At 47.2% G+C, this 21,062-nt stretch overlaps 1 protein-coding gene across 12 annotated transcripts in view; it reads right to left on the bottom strand.

Annotated features, from left to right (window-relative positions):
* MINK1 (misshapen like kinase 1) overlaps positions 1-21,062 on the bottom strand; it is a 251,428-nt gene that overhangs the window by 95,389 nt on the left and 134,977 nt on the right. For 10 of the 12 annotated variants that reach the window (XM_040346853.1, XM_040346851.1, XM_040346852.1 and 7 more), the window contains 5 exons: positions 19,100-19,230; positions 18,602-18,656; positions 5,004-5,082; positions 3,053-3,228; positions 111-180 (listed from right to left, as the gene is read on the bottom strand). In XM_040346853.1, the coding sequence (XP_040202787.1) occupies positions 111-180; positions 3,053-3,228; positions 5,004-5,082; positions 18,602-18,656; positions 19,100-19,230 (511 nt within the window). The remainder of the gene's footprint in view (positions 1-110; positions 181-3,052; positions 3,229-5,003; positions 5,083-18,601; positions 18,657-19,099; positions 19,231-21,062) is intronic. The other 2 variants (XM_040346854.1, XM_040346863.1) reach the window with 1 other exon arrangement.

Raw genomic sequence — 21,062 nt, 5'->3', positions numbered from 1 at the left:
GAATAATTTTCACTGATATGGTAAAAAATAAATAAAAATGTCCATAAAGGTGCAGGTGTGGTCACTGTTCTGTGTACAATAGAAAGAGTGCAAAGCAAATTTTCTCTTACCTGGGCTCTCCCTCCTCTCCGTGATTCTCCTCCTCATCCTCACTGCCACTGTATTCGTACTCCGTCTCATCTGTAATAGAAAGTAAAGCATAATGCAGGCCAAAAGAGCAAAAAGGTGCAAAAACCGCAGACTTTTCAGGATCCCAGAACATCGCAGTGTCACAAAACTCCTACACAAATAAACCCAGCTTCTACAGCAGGGGTGTCAAACTCAATTTAATCATGGGCCGCATCAGCATAATGATTGCCCTCAAAGGGGCCGGTTGTGTCTGTAAGATTAGATGTCCAGCGCATCCCCTCCCCTTCTTATTAGATGTCAAAAGCCACCACACCATCACAAGTCCCCCACTCTCCCTTACATCACAGTGCACCCCCTTTCCTTATGCTGCTGCTGGAAAGAAGTTAGATGCATTGCTTGAAAGCAGAAAGTAGGGGTCTGGAGGAGGGCTGGAGTTTTTCTGCAGCTGCAGGAGAGGTGCGAGGGCCACATGAAATGACCTGGAGGGCACGATAATTCGGCCCAGTGCCTTGTGTTGACACTTGTGCTCTACAGTATATAGAAGTCAGTGTGCTGCTTCTCTTACAATGTCCGGTCACAAACCTAGGGAGTTCCTGGACCCGGCTGTATTCCTTGCAGAGACATTGTTGTTGCATTAAAAAAAGTGTTAAACACAACACTGAATTATACTGTAATATGTGTAAATAAAATTGCCCAAATTTTGCATCAAAACACTTAGGACGAGTTGGGTGCCCCCCCACCCCTTTCTAAATCACTGATGTCACTGAAGTGCTCCTGTAGCACATATGGGATACACTAGTGACTAGGGACTGTGGTTAGAGCTACAAGAGGTACTGGGGAGACGAAGGCATTCAACACAACAATGTCAGGTGCTGAAGGTTCTAGCAACACCTGTAGCTCTGTAAGGGTGATGACTGGGTTCAACAGAGGCGTTGGGGTGCACTCACACCTGCAAATGCACCCGACACTGACTACATGCGAGAACCCCCAGTGGGGGGTTTACAGCAATTAGCGGGAGGAGGCAGAGCCAAGCAGCAATCACGTGCAAATGATTGGCCCATGGCGCAAACTGCCTGGTGTGGACATTACCTCATCACAGGCAAGTCATTTAAACTAAAGCTGTTTTTTTTTTAGCTAAAATTCCAGGGGTTGTAAAGGTCCCTAAATAGCTTCCTTGTGCCGCTTAGTGCAAGTCCTCATCACTTACCTCATCCTTCACATTTTGCTTTTAATGTCCTTATTTCTTCTGAGAAATCCTCACTTCTGTTCATTCTGTCTGTAAACTCCAGCACAGCAATGCAAGGCTTTCTCCCAGGTGTGGAGTGTCGTGGCGTCACCCCTCCCTTGGACAACAGGAGAGTCAGGATGCCCACTAACACCACAGCTCCTTTCTCTATCTGCAATGTAGAGGGCGGTCCTGGACTCTGCCTGTAGTCCAAGGGAGGGGCGAGCACGACACTCCACACCAGGGAGAAAGCCTTGCATTACTGTGTGGAGTTACAGACAGAAGAACAGGAAGTGAGGATTTCTCAGAAGAAATTAGAACATTTAAAAGCAAAATAGAAGGATGAGGTAAGTGAAGGAGGACTGCACTAAACTAAAGGAAGCTGTTTAGGAAAAAAATGTTTTACCTTTACAACCCCTTTAAGCTTTAAAGCCAAGTTCCACCCAAAAATTGCACTTCTGCTTGGCACCTTTCAGGGAGGAACAGATACCTGTGTAATACAGGTATTTTCTCCCACTTCCGGGCATAAATTGCCACAGTATCCACGGCGATCTATGCCATGTACGGCCCCTTCTCTGGGACCCCCCGCTGTCTTCTGGGAGACACAAGGGTCCCAGAAGACAGCAGGGACCAGTGAGATCGTGCAGTGCGACTCGCGATGTGCAGTAAGGAACCAGGAAGTGAAGCCCCGAGGCTTCACTTCCTGATTCCCTCACAGAAGATTGCGGGGGCAGCACCCGAGTGTCGAGGGACAGATCGGCTTCGGGTGCCAACATCGCGGGCGTCCTGGGCAGGCAAGTGTCCTAAAATTAAAAAAGTCAGCAGCTGCAGTATTTGGAGCTGCTGACTTATTTATTTTTTTCAGCAAAACTCTGCTTTAAGGTAGCCAAAAGGCATTAAAGTGGAGGTTCACCCAAAAAGTAAATTTTTAACATTAGATTGAGGCTCATTTTGTGAAGGGGAATCGGGTGTTTTTTTTTAAAATCAAAGCCGTACTTACCGTTTTAGAGAGAGATCTTCGCCACCGCTTCCGGGTATGGGCTGCGGGACTGGGCGTTCCTATTTGATTGACAGGCTTCCGACATGCTTCCGACGGTCGCATACAGCGCGTCACGATTTTCCGAAAGTAGCCGAATGTCAGTGCGCAGGCGCCGTATAGAGCCGCACCGATGTTCGGCTTCTTTCGGCTACTCGTGACGCGATGTATGCGACCGTCGGAAGCCTGTCAATCAAATAGGAACGCCCAGTCCCGAAGACCATACCCGGAAGCGGCGGAGAAGATCGCTCTCTAAAACGGTAAGTACTGCTTAGGTTTAAAAAAAAAAACACCCGATTCCCCTTGACAAAATGAGCCTCAATCAAATGTTAAAAATTGTTTTTCGGGTGAACTCCCGCTTTAAAAATTCCATATCCGAGTTTTCTGAAAGTTCAGCTGGACTATATTGTGCGTCGCCATTTTTAGAAATGACAGTAGATAGGGCAGACCAGAATATCTATACCAATTGCAGATTTTTCCCTTTACAGAATGTATACCACCCCATTGCTTTCCTCCCTCCTCTTTACAAGCATTAAAAAAAAAAAAAAAAAGGTACTTGGTTTAGCACTCCTGGCTAGGACACACGGTGTAATAAAAAGGAAATATGGTTGTCCACCTCCTTTCTTAGGTCTGTGGCCGCCCCTTAAAGGCCGTGGACACACCTTTCTCACCGCGTTTCTTCCTGGAACGATCGATGTGATCCTTCAGCTGGATCCTGACCTGCCTCTCGGTTGGCTGGTCCCTGATGAATGGATACTTCAGCAGCTGCTCAGTTGGTGGTCGGTTCATGTAGTTCTTGATGAGACAAGTGTCAATGAATTCGATAAATTTTTTTGACCTTCAGGAGAAAAATGAGAGCAATTTCAATGTGTGACTGGCCGAGACAGACAAGCAATCAACAGGACACAGTAGGAAATGTTCTATATGCTCTCGATTGAGAACAGATTCGTAACCAGTGTTAACTGAAAGCTGAAGTCCAGCCAGGGACCTCCCTACCACAAATACCCCTGGACCCGTCTAGCTAATCACCTCAGTAATGGAATAATAAAAAAATAAAAAAATGCTCTAAAATGTCAGGTCCAGCGTCTACTCTCTTCTGGTCAGCAGGGTGGCAGAGTCATTCTCCACTGTGAACCAATGCCGAAACTGCGGCTGCTGCTCGAAGCGCCAAAACGGGTTCTCCTCTATTATCAACCACTGGGAGCACAGGCAAGGACAGGGCTCGTCCACGCTCCGTAGATACCGATGGAAAAATAAGTCCCATAAGCCACACATCACAAAGAAACCCTGTGTTTGTAAAGGGAAAACAGCCTCGGCTCTCTCCAGGCCACACCCCCAAACACGTTTTGTGGGTTCAAAACGCATTGGTCATGTGACCTAGATGGAGCACAGGCTGGGGCTGATTTCACTTTCCACACACAGGGTTTTGTTGCCATGTGCGGCTCATGGGACTCTTCGCATTAGGGTCATTCTTCAGGTGCCCACTTCACTATCAATGAGTCCATTTGGGCCACAATCCAACGTCTTTGGACCCACAGAACACACTGGGGTGTGGCCGAGAGACAGGAGAATGCTTGTAATCCAAAGCACTTGCATATCAAAGCGAGTTTCTTCATAGAGATCAATGGAAACGAAGATAATTAGTTCCGCATTGACTTCTATGGCATGCAATACCATGTGGCCAGAGGTTGGGGGGGGGGGGGGGGGGGTGCCGACGAGCCTCGGAAATACACAGGGGCAACTCGACTGATCTCTGGAACCGAGTACCGTATTTATCGGCGTATACCGCGCACTTTTTTGCCCTGAAAATCAGGGCAAAATGCGCGATATACACCGATACCCGCTTTCCCGCGCCGAGTTTGAATACTGCGCCGACATATACCGAGCGCAGTACACTTGTGTATAGTCGGGCAGGCTCGGCTCCTCTCGCGCTGACGTCCTGGACGTACAGGACGTCAGTGCGAGAGTAGCCGAGCCTGCCCGACTATACACGACTGTACTGCGCTCGGTATATGTCGGCGCAGTAAACGAGCGGGGAGGACACAAGGACGCCGCAGAAGGACGCCGGACTTGACGAAGCGGACACCCAAAGCCGCAGACGGACTCCGGACCCGACGGGGCCGCCGATGGACGCCGCGCAAGACACCAAAACTGCAAGTACAAAAAATCTTTTTTCCACAGGAATTTCGGGGCAACTTTAGGGGTGCGCGCTATACGCGGAAGCGCGCTATACCCCAATAAATACGGTATTTATGAGTTATTGAGTATTTCTGAAGGGATCCAAACCGTCCTGAGTGTCACTGGTGCCCCCGCACCTCTGGCCAAATGCGGTATTGCACACCCCATTAGCTTGAATTCGGTTTGTTTTGGGACACAAGACTTGCAAACCGAGTCAGAATAAAAAAAAAAAAGTTGCTCGTCTTTCAAAAAGCTTGTTAACTGCGTTACTCATAAACCAAGGTTCCAACGTAATTGTTATTCACAATAATAACATCAATGGGTAATGCGGTCCTTCTGACTAATTTCTGCATTTTAATGTCTGATCCTATAATAACCCCTCAATGTGGCTGAAAGTAGGTTTTTTGTTAAGATCACTGTGAGAATCAGACTTACCATTTCTTCGATTTCAGTTTTGGAGGTGGATTTCTGGGGATGAGGAACAAGGCCCGCATCGGGTGCATGTCACACAGAGCTAGAGGAAGAGAAAGAAAAAAAACAAAATATAAAAAAAGATAAAAGTTGTCAAAACTACAGGCACTACTATACAAGTTCCAAATAATAATAATAATGTGGATTGCATATAGTCTAACAAGTTTCCAGTCTCTCCTCAGTTTGCTGAAGAGGAAAGTGGAATGCAATTATAAATCACTGATGATATATACACTGCTCTATGAGAAACTGGTCTCGTCAGGGTGGGGCTAACCTCCTGGTACACTTTTCTTTCCAATAAAACAAGGTCCCTTTCCCCTCTCTGGCATTAGACTTAGGACAACATCAGCACTGCTCTCTATATCATTACGCCGAGTGGTAACGCCCCCAAGGAGGCTGGTTCATTACACCTTGCACTCACAGTATGTCCTCAGTCCACACTGGGCATCATTAAAACTAGAAGACTGGTGATGAAAAAAATAAATAAACTACTGCAGGGGAAATATCCAGAATGGATGCTAGTAATGCAAACAGAGCTGCCTTTCTTTTACCTACTGCTGGAAGATAACAAAAATAAAAAAAAAGCAGTCCCGCTGTAAGTTGTCGATCACCGCCATTACTAGTAAAAAAAATAAAATAAAAAAAAATATATAATAGTTTGTAAAAGCTATAACTTTTGCGCAAACTAATCGATAAACGCTTATTGGGATTTTTTTTTTTTAACCAATACCAAAAAAAAAAACATATCTGCACTATTTCTGACTATTGTCGGTCTGCTATAGTGCAGGTGAGATCTCTCTCATAGATAGATAGATAGATACACACACACATACATACATACATAAACACACACACAAGCCACATTATTATTAGGTACACCTTGACAGTAGCGGGTTGGACCCCCTTTTGCCTTCATTCCTCATGGCATAGATACAACAAGGTGTTGGAAACATTCCTCAGAGATTTTGGTCCATAGTGATATGATAGTATCACACAGTTGCTGCAGATTTGTTGGCTGCACATCCATGATGAGAATCTCCCACCACATCCCAAAGGTTCTCTATTGGATGAGATGTGGTGAGTGTGGAGGCCATTGGAGGACAGTGACCTTGTTGTCCAATGGTGAGATGATTGGATCTGTGTGACATGGGGCATTATCCTGCTGGAAGGAGTCATCAGAAGATGGGGACACTGTCGTCATAAAGGGATGGACATGGTCAGCAACAATACTCAGGTAGGACGTGGTGTTTAAACAATGCGCAATTGGTACCAAGGGGCCCAAAGTGTGCCAAGAAAATACCCCCCCCCCCCCACCATTACACCACCACCAGCTTGAACCATTGATACAAGGCAGGATAGATCCGTGATTTCATGTGAACACCAAATTCTGACCCCACCATCTGAACGTCGCAGATGAAATCGAGACTCGTCAGACCAAACAGCGTTTTTCCAATCTTTTATTGCCCAATTCTGGTGATCCTGTGCAAATTGTAGCCTCAGTTGCCTGTTCTTAGCTGACAGAATTGCCACTGGTGTGGTCCTCTGCTGCTGTAGCCCATCTGCTTCAAGGTTGGATGTGTTGTGCGTTCAGAGATGGTATTCTGCATACCTTGGTTGTAACAAGTGCTTATTTGAGTTACTGTTGTCTTTCCATCATCTCAAACGAGTCAGACCGTTCTCCTCAGACCTCAACAAGGTATTTTCCTCCACACAACTGCCACACACTGGATATTTTCTCTTTTTGGACCATTCTCTTTAAACCATAGAGATGGTTGTGTGTGAAAAGCCCAGTAGATCAGCAGTTTTTTAAATGCTCAGACCAGCCCATCTGCCACCAACAAGCAAGCCACGTTCAAAGTTACTTGAATCCCCTTTCTTCCCCATTTTGATGCTCGTTTTGGACCTCAGCAAGTCGTCTTCACCACGTCTTGATGCCTAAAAGGTATTGAGTTGCTGCCATGTGATTTGCTGATTAGCAATTTGTGTTACCAAGCAATGTACCTAAAAAAGTGGCCATGGAGTGTATATTAGTAGGGTTGTCCTGATATCACTTTTTTAAGACTGAGTACAAGTACCAATACTTTTTTTTCAAGTACTCTCCGATACCGATACTTTCCCCCCCCCCCCCCCAAGTACTCCCGATTCCCATCCCCCCCCCCCCCCAAGTACTCGCCGATACCGATTCTTCCCCCCCCCCAAGTACTCGCCAATACTGATAGCCCCGCCCCCCCCAGGTACTCGCCGATACCGATTCTTCCCCCCCCCCCCCCCAAGTACTCGCCGTTACCGATTACCGATACTTTTTTTGATGTCATGTGACAGTGACGCACTGATGGCTGCCACTGACTGATGGGTACTGAAATGTGGCACTAACTGATGGTTGGGTGTCGGGACTGATGGCTGGCAGTGGCACAGATGGATGGGCACTGATAGGTGGCACGCACTGATGGCTGGCACTGATTGATGAGCACTGAGGTGGCACTCATTATGCAGCACTGATAGGTGGCACACTGATGGCTGACAGTGGCCCTGACGAGTGGGCACTGATGGCTGGCACAAATGGCTGGCACAGGTGGATGGTATAGATGAATGTGCACCAACAGATGGCACTGACAGCTGAGCACTGAAATGTTGCCTGCGACTCCCATCTTGGTACACTCTGCACTCGGCCGCATAAAAGCACCAGCGGACATCTTGTTACACCCAACCCATATAGTTGGGGCTGGGTGTAACAAAATGTCCGCTGCTGGCTTAATGTGGCCGAGTGCAGGGTGTACCAAGATGGGTGTCGGATGTCCAAGCACTGACGGCAACACGGAGCGTCACTTCAGTTACCGAATGTGACGGCTCCGGTCACCGATGATGCGGATGGACCCTGCACCTCTGCCAGGCCAGCTTACCTGCTCGAGGACTCAATCTCCGCCCCACCCGCTGACTCCGCCCCTATTGAACGGCGCCTCTCCCATCCCAGGTATCGGATTAGGCATCAGGAGCATTTGAGCGAGTACAAGTACTCGCACAAATGCTTGGTATCGTTCCCGATACTAGTAACCCTACATATTACCATCAGGCATGCAAGAAAATTGAGGTTTTTATGCACACAGAGAGGTGTGAATGGGTCACTAATCACTAATATGGAACAAACATTTTGGACTTCAAACCTCACGGGCTGGGCTGTAGGTTTTCTCCGGGTCATTGGGTAGCAAAACCAGGATAAAGACGAAGGCTGCATTCACACCTTGGCGTACCTAATCGCAGCGTTTTGTCCCGCGATTTGCGGCGACAAAACGCCGCGATTGTGAATGCGGCCTTACCCCCAGGTCCACATCTCCTATGCCGAACGCCGAAGCCGCCTGAAAAAAAGGGTCCGGGACTTGTTTTGAGCTTCAGGCATTTCGGCGTCCGGCGTGGAGATGTGAACCATCTCCATAGAGGGCAATGTAAAATCATCCCTCCAGTGTATTAGGGGCTGCTGCGGCGTCGCGCTTCAGGCGTATATACACCTAGGTGTGAATGGAGCCTCAGGCCCGGATTCACAGAGAACGGGCGCACAATACGCCGCTGTAGCGCAAACCAATGTACGCTACGCCGACGCAGCACAGAGAGGCAAGCATGGAATTCAGGAAGCCAGTGCTCCCAACGCTGCGTCGGCGTGGCGTAGGTTTCGAAGGCATAGGTGGAAGTGGGCTTGCACCATGCAAACGAGGCGTGACCCCATGCAAATGATGGTTGGAGAGCCAGACAAGTACGTTGAACGAACTGCGCATGCGTCGTGTCGTGGACACATCCCCGTGCGCATGCTCATAACCACGTCGGAACAACCTAAGATACGCCGGATCACTGCATACACCATGAATGTAACCTACGCCCATCCAGACACACGTCCAACGTAAACTATGCCGACTTGTATTCCTTGGTGCATACCTTTGCATGTCTGCTGCTGGGTTACACCTCCTTTATGGGGCTTAAAGCGGGGGTTCACCCAAAAAAAAAAATTTTAACATTACATTCAGCCGAGTTGTCCCAATGACAATCGGATGTTTTTTCCCCCGTACGTACCGTTTTTTCACCGCCGCTTCCGGGTATGGGCGTTCCTAATTGATTCACAGGCTTCCCACCGTCGCATACAGCGCGTCATGAGTTGCCGAAAGAAGCCGAACGTCGGTGCGGCTCAATACGGCGCCTGCGCACCGACGTTCGGCTTCTTTCGGCAACCAGTGAAGCGCTGTATGCGACGGTCGGAAGCCTGTCAATCAATTAGGAACGCCCAGTCCCGCAGAAGACATACCCGGAATGGGCGGTGAAATACGGTATGTACGGGGGGGGGGGGGAACAAAAACAAAAAACAGCCGATTGTCATTAGGACAACTCGGCTGAATGCAATGTTAAAAATTTATTTTTGGGGTGAACCCCTGCTTTAACTTTACACCGGACGTACAACTTACGTGCACCTCTCGTAGCCTGCGTTGGGCGTGCGCAGGTTTGTGAATCGCCGTATTTTCCTCATTTCCACATTTGAATGGCTAATCAATGGCAGCGCCACCATGCGGCCAGCTTAAATGTGCGCCCACCCTACGCCGGCAAGTTACGTTGGCGGGTAGAAGCCTGTTACTTTGTGGGTCCGGCGCACAGATACGCCGGCGCATATTTGCACTTACGTGGCTTATCTTTAGATACGTCGGCGCAAGTGCTTTGTGAATCCGGCCCTCTGTGTACCGGTAAAGTCAGGCCAGCAATAGCAGCTACACCATATTTCAATCCCATAAAAGAAGCCTATTCATGCCTAGCACGCCTGGCAAGGTATCATCCGAGGTAAATCTTCCTGCAGACCCGAGTACAGGCTGGCTGCCATTGAACTGGAAATCATCCATTCATATCTCCAGGCACGGATTCAGCTGGATGGCACAACGTTACATTGACCACAAAAGTATGCTTAGCCTTTAAATGTGGTAATGTGCTAATGTGAGGCTCGCTCCCACAACTATGTGATGCTTTGCTTCGGTGACTGACTGCCAGCAGCTTGTGGCCGTGCAGGTAGAACAAAGAGAACTATTTATGGTTTAGCCCTATAAGCAGGAGAAAGCAGAGATGAGCCTTTGATGCTTCAAATGTATTGAACTCTATAGGGAGCTGGCCTACCTCCATAATGGGGCATTATACATCCACACTGTCAATAGGCAACCTACATCTGAGGCTGATGTGCCTGGCTAAAAAAAAAAAAAAAAAAAAGGCAGACGAGTTCTCTGTAGTGTTCAATGAAGTCTACAAGTTGTACCAACTCAGCTAGACTTTCCCTTCAGCCAATGGAGACGGGCTTTGAAGAACTGCAGTGGTGCTGGACCGACAATCCCCAACGGCAATGAGAAAGCTGTCTGGCCTGACTTTCTATTTACACGGGTTTTATACAAATGTCTGCACGGTGTGATTTACCCAAACATTATTATTATTGAACATGATTTATATTAGTGGCAAAACATTGTTTTACAATATAAAGAGACAGTACAGTTACAATACAATTCATTAGGAGAGTGTTCGGAGGACCCTGCTTGTGAGAGCTTTAGGTAGGGGCAGTCTTATTTTCTTCACTGCAGGTGGCGCTCAACTGCAGGAACAAAGGAAGTCAAGAGGAACATGGCTCTTCTATGGTTTCCTGGGTCACTGGGTAATCATCCAGTTGGATGCTGACAGCTCATGCGAGGCTGCCGGCCATCTTGGATCAGGCAGAGTCTATTTAAAGAGGTAGTAAAGCCGCTGGTGTTTTTTTTTTTCCCCATACCTGTAAAAAAAAAATCCTGAATTTTTTTTATTTTTTTTTCGGGCAGAGACCTGAACAAAGAACTGGAAAGTAAAGCCGCAACGCTTCACTTCCCGATTCCCTCACCGAGAATGGTGGCGGGGGCAGCCGAGCAATTGCAGACATCGTGGGCACCCTGGACAGGCAAGTGTCCATTAATTAAAAGTCAGCAGCTGCAGTATTTGTAGCTGCTGGCTTTTAATTTATTTATTTTTTTTTTAGGCGGACCTCCGCTCTAAGACCCTGGCTTCTGGGTTTGGGTAGCATTTTAGGTGCGGACAGTATAGAGACAGGTTATCCGTCTGTCAGGGAAAGCAACGGCGGTAGGAAAAAAATTCCAGATGAGTAGGGAAAGTCTAGGGACATGCCACTCCTTCTGGAACCCTCCCTGCTGGGCTCTGAAGGCCAGACCGTAATCCGCCTCTCAAGACAGGCACTGTCAGCTTAGCTCCGCTACACTCTGACATCCGTGAGTGTTCCCGGTCGGGGTCTACCACAATGCTTTCCAGCTTCAAGCGGGATCCCACATGTATTGGTATAGGGGGGGGCGACCAATATAGATTTTTCAGGGTCGATACCGATTTTTTGTCTGCCTTTAAGGCCAATATCAGGTGCCGATATTCTGTAGATTTAAAGATTTTATTTAGGATGAGAGTAACCCGGAAGTAATGTCATGACATTGCTTCCGGGATACTAGATCCGAGACCCGAACAAAGAAATTGGCTTTGTTCAGGTCTCTGCCCGAAAAAATAAAATAAAAAAAAATGCAGGAAAAAATGCCATAAATCTGTCCCCTATTTTGTAGGCTTATTGCGTTTTTTTTTTTTATAACCAAAATATATGTAGAACATATATCTGCCTAAACTGAGAATTTTTTAATTTTTTTTAAATTAGGAAATTTATTAAAGCAAAAAGCAAATACCGTATTTATCGGGGTATTGCGCGCTCCGGCGTATAGCGCGCACCCCTAAAGTGGACCCGCATTCCTGTAAAAAAAAAAAAGATTTTTAGTACTTACCGTTTTGGTGTCTTGCGCGGCGGCCTCGTCGGGTCCGGCGTCCGTCTTTGGTGGTGTCCTCCTCCTCGGGTCCGAGGTCCTTCTGCGGTGTCCTCCCCGCTCGATCCCCGCGCTGAGTTTGAACCACTGCGCCGGCATATACCGAGCGCAGTACACTTGGGTATAGTCGGGCAGGCTTGGCTCCTCTCGCGGTCACGTCCTGTACGTACAGGACGTGACCGCGAGAGGAGCCAAGCCTGCCCGACTATACCCAAGTGTACTGCGCTCGGTATATGCCCGCGCAGTGGTTCAAACTCGGCGCAAAAAGCGGGGATCGGCGTATATCGCGCACCCACGATTTTGATCTGATATTCAGGGCAAAAAAGTGTGCGGTATACGCCGATAAATACGGTAATTGTGTTAATTTCAAACTTGTCGTTCTTCTTTTGTTTATAGCACAAAAAATAAAAAACACAGAGGTGATCAATTACCACCAAAAGAAAGCTCTATTTGCGGGGGGGGGGGGGAAATTATGAAAATGTCTGGGTACAGCGTCGCATGATTGCGCAAGTGTCATTCAAAAGTGTGACAGCGCTGAAAACTGAAAATTGGCCTGGGCAGGAAGGGGGTGGAAAATGCCCGGTATCGAAATGGTTACAAAAAAAAAAAAAAAGTGAATAATCGCAAAATAATTGGTCGACCCCTGTTATGGTATATGCATTGTTACATTGCTCCAAGCTGGAGCAATGCAACTATGAAAAAAATGGCATACCAGGAATTCTTTAATTCTGTTCAACCCTGAGATTCTATCCCCCATTCAGAAAGGAGTCCCTTATTCTAAACTCTCCTGATCACAATCTTCCCTTCAGCCAGCTTAATACTATTACTGAGCACTCTTAGAAATGCTAATCTCTCCTTGTGTGACCCTCTATCCTGCTAGGTGCTTAAATATCCCCCTTCAGATTCCAGAGCCTGAGACACAGTTGCCATCTCTTTTTACGTTATCTTTTGAATTCCTGCGTCTCGGGCTCTGGAATCTGAACTTTACAATATAGGTAAAGGCTAACTCCAGAAAAGAATAAAAACAAAGAAAAATAATAGTGTATACAAATTGTGACACAAGTAATATTGCAATTTAATGTTATGTTAAAACTGCAGTCCCTGTCATTTTCTGTAAAATGCAATATGGCGACCTGGAGAAAGTGTACAGAATGCCCCCCACCCAGATACACAATTTCCTGCTTAAATGATTGGCTCGCTGATATTCCCATAAGTCTTACACTAAGATACAGGTCAGATTTCAGGGATCTCCTGCAACAAGCTGTGGTTCCAGGGGCCATCTTGGTACACCCAGCTGAGGCAAAAGGACTCCTCACTACCCACCCTAAGCCGACCTGCCTGGGAATGCTCAGGCCACACAGACACTGATCAACAGCCAGGGGACCACAGACAAGAGACATCTGGAGAGTAGCATAGTCACAACCCGGTAAGTAAGGGCCATTCCGGCTCCTTCTCCTTTTCTCCCACACCATTCTGCACGTTCTTTCCCCAGCTCACCCTACACCTCTCCCAGGTAAGTCTAACCGGGGTCCACTTTAGCAGCTTGATCCAGAGTTCCCGATCGTCACTGGGGTCAGGAAGGAATTTTTCCCTTGCTGCAGCAATTGGCCGCTAGGCTAGGGTTTTTCGCCTTCCTCTGGATCAACTGAGGGGGGCGGTTTAGGCTGGGTCACCATCTTTTTTGCAGCATTTTTACCGATCCACATCACTGTCACTGAGCAAATATCAACTGAACCTTCCGGGAACATCACCCCCCCCCCCCCCCCCCCGAGGACCATCCCCATCATCGTTGGATCAACAGGATTACAGTATCAGCATTTCGCCATCAAGTTATCTCCCACCATGATCATCATCAAGTACGCAGCGGACACCCTCCGCAACTTAAGGAAGTTGGCCGCAACGCTTCCAACCACCACTGAAAAAACACTACAGAAAGAATGACTACTAAGAATCTACCGCCAACCAAACCCAAAAAAAGAGAAGCCACCGCAGTGACTTCAACACTTAGAATGCGCCCTGATCAACACAAGATCTGCAGTCAAACACAGAAAGGAAATCCACGACTTCATCGTCCAACACAATACAGACTGCCTCTTTATCACAGAAAGTTGGCCAACACCCGACTGTAACCCCATCCTAGCAGAATTGGTGCCCGAAAATTATCGCATCCTAACCGAACATAGAACAGGACAAAGAGGAGGAGGCCTTGCAGTGATCTACAAATCCCACCTCGCTCTCACCAAACCAACTCTACAGAACTCTCTGCCCTTTATGGAAACTCTCACCCTGCAACTTCAAACTACACCAGAGGAAACCGTCCACATACTACTATGCTACAGACCGCCCGGACCAAAAACGCATCTCCTCACACCCTTCTCCGAATTCCTCTCGACGTACACCCTGAAAACCAAAAACCTGCTGTTACGTGGAGATTTCAACCTCTGGGCTAACTAAACGCAGGATCTCATCGCTACCGCCTGCATTGATCAACTGGATGAACGGGGTCTGCAGCAACCGATAAAGACTTCAACACATACGTCAGGTCACACTTTGGACCTCATCTTCATACAAAACGTGAATGTCAACAAACTGGACAATAGACCTTTACCTTGGACGGATCACCACGCCATCAAATTTATATTAACCAACGACACCATCTTTCAAAAACCCAAACTCCCAACAACTATACACTGGGCAAGATCACAGAAGAAACTACACTCGGAGCTCTTCAAAATCACACTAGCGACTAAAATAGAAGTACCAAATCCGAACCACCCAACGGAACAAACACTCAACGCTTTAAACAAAGCACTACTACAAACAGCAGACACAGTCGCTCCGAAAAGCAGAGCTCTCAACCGGAAAAATAACTCAGGCTGGTTTAACGACTCTCACTTTACTGAAACAGGAACGCAGAAGAGCTGAAGGAGCCTGGAGGAGGAACCCATCAAAAGAAAACCTCACTAAGTACAAAACCCTCACCAAGAATTACCACAAAGCAATCTTTAAAGCCAAAAAAGACCATTTCGCAAACACCATCTCCAAAGCCATAAACCATCCACGGGAACTTTTTAAACTAGTCTCTAAGGCTATGAACCCCTCCTGTTTGGAGCCCCCTGCAAGTGAGACACAAGAATTCTGTAATGAACTATCTGACTTTTTTATCGACAAAATCGAAAAGATTCGGGCAACAGTTCAACAGAAAAAAAACACCAACCCCACTCAGATACAGCAAGAAGAAGAAATCAACAAAACTTTGATGAATTTCGAGCTGATCCCAATTACTATCGACAAAAAACATCATCGGAAGCCTCCGTGACAACACATCCCCAAACGACATCAAACCAAACGACATCATCCCGACAAAACTCTTGAAAGAATGCACGGACATCATGGCACCCACCATAACGCACATCATAAACCAATCATTCAGGGAAGGGATGGTTCCGAACAACCTCAAACAAGGCATAATAAAACCCCTCTTAAAGAAGCCCAACCTCGACCCGAAAGACCCTAACCAACGCAGACCGGTAACAAGCCTGAACACGATCTCCAAGATCATGGAGAAAGCAGTAGTGCAACAGCTCCAGCCCCACTTGGACGACCACAAACCCCTAGATCCTCTACAATCAGGTTTTCGCCCAGGCCACGGCACAGAAACGGCTCTTATCAAGATATGGGATGACGCCCTTGAAGCAGCAGATGACGGAGAATCCTGTCTCCTAGTGCTGCTGGACCTCAGTGCAGCCTTCGACACAGTAGATCACAACATATTGCTCACGCGACTCAAAGAAGTAGCAGGAGTCTCTGACGCAGCCCTACCGTGGTTCGCATCTTTCTTAGGAAATCGCACTCAGACCTTGAAAACTTGGAGGTTTTACATCAGAAACACGGACCATTACATGCGGAGTCCCGCAAGGATCACCCCTCTCACCCGTACTCTTCAACATCTACATCCGCCCGCTCCTCAAAATCATCAGTAAACAGGACCTGCGCTACCACTCCTATGCGGACGACACGCAGCTTTACCTTCAAATCACCAACAAAAAAGACCAATTTCATGAACTTGGAAAGTGCCTCACACTGATTGACAATTGGATGACCAAAAGCTCCCTCAAACTCAACGGATCCAAAACTGAACTACTCATCCTTCACGCAAATAGGAAATCCATTTCTAGGACCACATGGACACCACCCACCATCCTCGGACAAACCATCGCACCAAGCAAAAAAATCAAAAGTCTCGGAGTCATCTTCGACTCAGACATGACGATGGATGCACAAATAGGATCAGTCCTCAGCGCTTATCATCTGCTCCGCATGCTACGTAGACTCATCCCCTTTATCCCGAAAGAGGACACAGCGGTAGTGGTTGGAACTATCATCAACTCACGACTCGACTACGCAAACTCCCTCTACTTAGGACTACCGAAATACCAGATGGCACGTCTACAAGTCGTCCAGAACACGGCAGCCAGACTGGTAACAGGTAAAAAGCCGTGGGAATCAATCTCCCCAGTCTTGAGGTCCCTCCACTGGCTGTCCGTACAGGACAGGGTGACATTCAAGACGCTCTGCCTCGCCCACAAATGTATACAGGGGAAGGCTCCCTAATACTTAAGCGAGAAAATAAAACCGTACGTCACAAAGCGCGTGCTCCGGTCAACCAACCAAAACCTACTCCAAATTCCTAAATCCCGCTACAAATCGAAAGGAGAACGAAGATTTTCGGTCCAAGGACCACGGCTCTGGAATGCTCTACCCATCACCATCCGCTTAGAGGAAAACCATCGGGCATTTAGGAAAAAACGAAAGACCCACCTCTTCTGAAAGACCGGTACGACGCTGGATTCCAAGCGCCTTGAGGCGATTAAGTTCGCATTTGCTGCGCTATACAAGTCACTCACTCAACAAAAAAAAGTCCTTTATCGTGAGTTAATCCTAATAGGAAATCACGTCTAAAAAGGGATGCAGATCCTGCTGCTTTCCCTATTGGAGCCATGCAAGTGCAGCAGCTGATAATTATGAAACCACTCCCATACAGATTCACTTTCCACATGGACACAGACATCTAATTCCTTCAGAATAACAAAAAGGTAGGAATCTGCAATAAAGTTTGATAAAATCCATGCAATGTACATAGATTACCCAGAAGAGAATTTTTTTTTTCTCACCAAAAGGTGGAGTTACTCTTTAACCACTAGCCGACCAGCTCACGTAGATATACTGCGGCAGGTTGGCAGTGCTGCACAAAGTGCCATACCTGTACGGCGGCTCACACAGGCGGGCGCCATGCTCTCGTTGCGGGATCGTGCCCATGGGTCGGGCAGACTCGATGTCCACCGGCGACCCGCGATCACCTAGCAGAGCGGCAGAACGTGGATCTGCCAGTGTAAACAAGGCGTATTCCCATTCTGACAGGGTACATGACAGAGATCTTCTGTTCCTAATGATCGAAAACAGTGATCTCCGTCATGTCCCAGTGAGCCTATCCACCCTACAGTTAGAACACACCCAGGGAACACACTTAACCCCTTGATCACCCCTAGTGTAATTGTGCAGCATTTATTATAATGCAATTTTTTTTTTGACAAATACACTTGCATGAATTTTAGTAAACACAATATACACAATATTTTTTCCAGGTAAAATATATAAGCTGTTACACTGAGTAAATGAATACCAAACATGTCACACTTTAAAATTGCGCATGCCCATAGAATGGCGACAAACTATGGTATATTAAATTATCCATAGGCGTCCAATGTATAGAATGTAGAAAAAAATGTTTTTTTTTATTTTATTTTTAACATTGTATCTTTAATTTTAATTTTATTTTTTTATCAACTTTACTGCGCTCTCAATGGATAAATAATATCCGTTGTGGCAGCATGGCCATTACAGGTCCTCTTTTTCGAGAGATCTGGGGACTATTAGACCCAGATCTCTCGTCTGGCCTCCAAAGCATCTGCTCAAACCGAGATTTGATCAGATGCTGTACAAGCTGGTAATGGCTTGGCCACAAACAAGCCAAAACCGTAAGTGACAAAATCTGTGTCACTTCTGGTTTCTAATGCCACAGAAAGGGGGGGGGGGGGGGGGGGGGACTTCCTTCCTTTCACTTTCTTATCGGATCGATACCATCTTTAATAGGCTCCCCGATTGAACGGAGAGCCTGATAATGGTGGCTGCCTGTAAAAATGATCCACAGTGGCTGTATAGTCACTCTGATCACTATTTCTAGAAAGATTCGCCAACTGAAAAAATACATACCAGGATCATGACTGTAGCTACAGTCATTTTCCTGCTACAACTACTTCAACTCAAAGGCGTACACAGATGTATACATATATTTTTAAAATAAATTTTGATAGCATTGTTAATAATGGCAAGGGGGCTTGTTGGACTGCTGCGTTATGCGAGTGAGGCAGTCCGACTCGCCAACGTACTGCCAACACTGGGTACTTTAACCCATGCTGCAGCAAATGGTATGTAAAAAAAGCAAAACCACAAGTATATGTATTACTGCATAGACAGCCTGACTACATTACAGTAGTAAATAAAAAAAGGTTCAATTGGGTTTCAATATTTTTAGTGTTTTTTTTTAGCCATTACACATTGGAAATCAAGGAGTGTTCAAGCTGGAGTCCTGCTTTAAATAGCCACAATATTTTACAGACAAAACCAGATTCTACTGTAAAAGTCACTTACGTGGAGCCCCTTCAGCCATCTCAATAGCAGTGATTCCCAGGGACCAGATGTCACTCTGAAAGGAAATACACAATGACAAACGTAAATGAAAATATAAAATACTTTCTATTAAGAACTATCAAAGTTACAGGGGGGGTGGAATGCATGCCGGAGAGCTTCACTTCCTGGTTCCCTCACCGAGAATGGCGGGGGGCAGCAGGGTGACGAACGATCGCTCGTCCTCTGCAGCGGACGGCGCTGGACTCCAGGACAGGTAAGTGTCCTAATATTAAAAGTCAGCAGCTGCAGTATTTGTAGCTGCTGGCTTTTATTTTATTTTTTTCAGCGGTCATCTGCTTTAAAGCAACAGAAAACAAGCAGGGGTAAAAAGAGGAAAATGGGGGCAACGAGTCAGTCCCACCTTCTGCAGGGTGACACAAAACAGGAGGGGGCTACAAGTCTCTCTCTCTCCTCCGGCAGGCTTATACAAAGCTGCCATGGTAGAATATAGTCACATACCCTGTAATCATATGTGGCATCTGGATTTTCATCACACGCAATGACCTCTGGAGCCATCCAGTACGGAGTTCCAATAAAAGTGTTTCTTCTGCCTACAGTGCGATCCAGCTGTGCGCTGACTCCGAAATCAACTGAAACAGACATGTGATAATACAAGAAGGAAAGGTGAAATTTCAAGCTGTACAATATATAGAGAAGGGGCAATTCTAACTAAAAATATTCAAGCATTCATCTGTTACGTATTATACTGTAACTGAAATTGTTTCAATAAAACTTTGCTTTTCAGCGTAAAAAAAATATTTATAATTAGCGGACAAAGATCATATTCAGTTGCTTTTTGGCTCCCAAGAAATTCTTAGTAATGAACGGTGTATAAATGGGACAACGCAAACCAATGCAAGACACACAGAGGACTCACTTATACTTCTCAGATAAGAGCCAACTCCATCCTAAATACATATAGCAAATGGCCCATTACAAAGCCAAGCGATGGTGTCATCCAACCTCCATAGATTGTTCATTAGAAAGAATGCACCAAATAACTGGGGAGCGCTCAGCTATGAGAATGAACTCTGTATTATGTTACCTACTGCTAGATAACCTCAGAATAGCAGTTTCCAAGAAAGGTTTTGGATGAAGCTGGCCCTTATGGCAATTAAATCATCACAGTTTATTCAGGGGTCGGGTTTATCTATTTGCTAAATGCAGGGATCCTCAAACTACGGCCCTCCAGCTGTTGCGGAACTACACTTCCCATGAGGCATTGTAGAACTCGTTTCGAAATATACTTCTTCAGGGGTGTATAGAAGAAAGGGGATAATTCATCTAAGCATAGAAATACATACTGTATATTAGGGTTGTCCCGATACTACTTTTTTAGGACTGAGTACAAGTACAGATACTTTTCTTTATCGTTACATCACGGGACACAGAGCGGCATTCATTACTATATGGGTTATATGGAGTACCTTCAGGTGTAGACACTGGCAATCTTCAAACAGGAAATGCCCCTCCCTATATAACCCCCTCCCATAGGAGGAGTACCTCAGTTTTTACGCCAGTGTCTTAGGTGTTAGTCATGGTTTAGCTTGCCTCCGCATCCTTGGGATTAGGTGAGCTACCGGTTCTGTCCAAAAAGCCTGCGCGCTAAAGTGGTCAGTAACCGGACCCCAAACCCTTGGGGTATAGCCCATAATGCTTTCTTTTTAAGAGAGCTGGACCCTGGGCCCAGAACTTAGAAAACCTTTGGGGCGCCTAATGTTTTCTGTTTGCCAGGGTGCTGTATGGGCCCAGGACAGTGGATCCTTCATGGAAGAAGAAGGTTCCCAGGGCCTGAAGGTCTAGACATCCCCACGGAGATGGGGGAAGATTGGACCTCTTGCTTGGCAAAGTCCTGCGGCATGGAGCAGGTAAGTAAGGGGAAAAACTGCGGAACTTGGCTCTTAGCAAGTTTTTTCTGGGAGGTCACAGGGGACATGCCTAAGGTTATGCATTGCATCTGGCAAACCAGTCACATATCATGAAGATAGGATGGCTCTATATGTTATATTTCCCCATAAAAGTGACCTCCCTGTAGTGTTGGAAAAGCTGTGAGTGGGGCCTTTTATGTACAAGTGTATGTGTGTGTCAGAGAGCTATGCTTACCTGCAAGCCTCCAGGCGATGCTCTATCCAGTCCTCTCCTCATGCCTGCAAGGCAGGCAAAACGCTGACCTCCTCGTGTGTTCCAGGCCTGCGGCTGCAGGAACAGAGAGGCCCTTCCTCCCAACCCCCCCCCCCCCCCCCCCCCCCCCCCCCCCCCCCCCCCCCCCCCCCCCCCCCCCCCCCCCCCCCCCCCCCCCCCCCCCCCCCCCCCCCCCCCCCCCCCCCCCCCCCCCCCCCCCCCCCCCCCCCCCCCCCCCCCCCCCCCCCCCCCCCCCCCCCCCCCCCCCCCCCCCCCCCCCCCCCCCCCCCCCCCCCCCCCC

This window comes from Rana temporaria, chromosome 3 (genome assembly GCF_905171775.1).
Source record: "Rana temporaria chromosome 3, aRanTem1.1, whole genome shotgun sequence".
Classification (NCBI taxonomy): domain Eukaryota; kingdom Metazoa; phylum Chordata; class Amphibia; order Anura; family Ranidae; genus Rana; species Rana temporaria.
The sequence above is the reverse complement of the archived record's forward strand: the minus strand, read 5'-3'. Positions and strand labels throughout refer to the sequence as shown.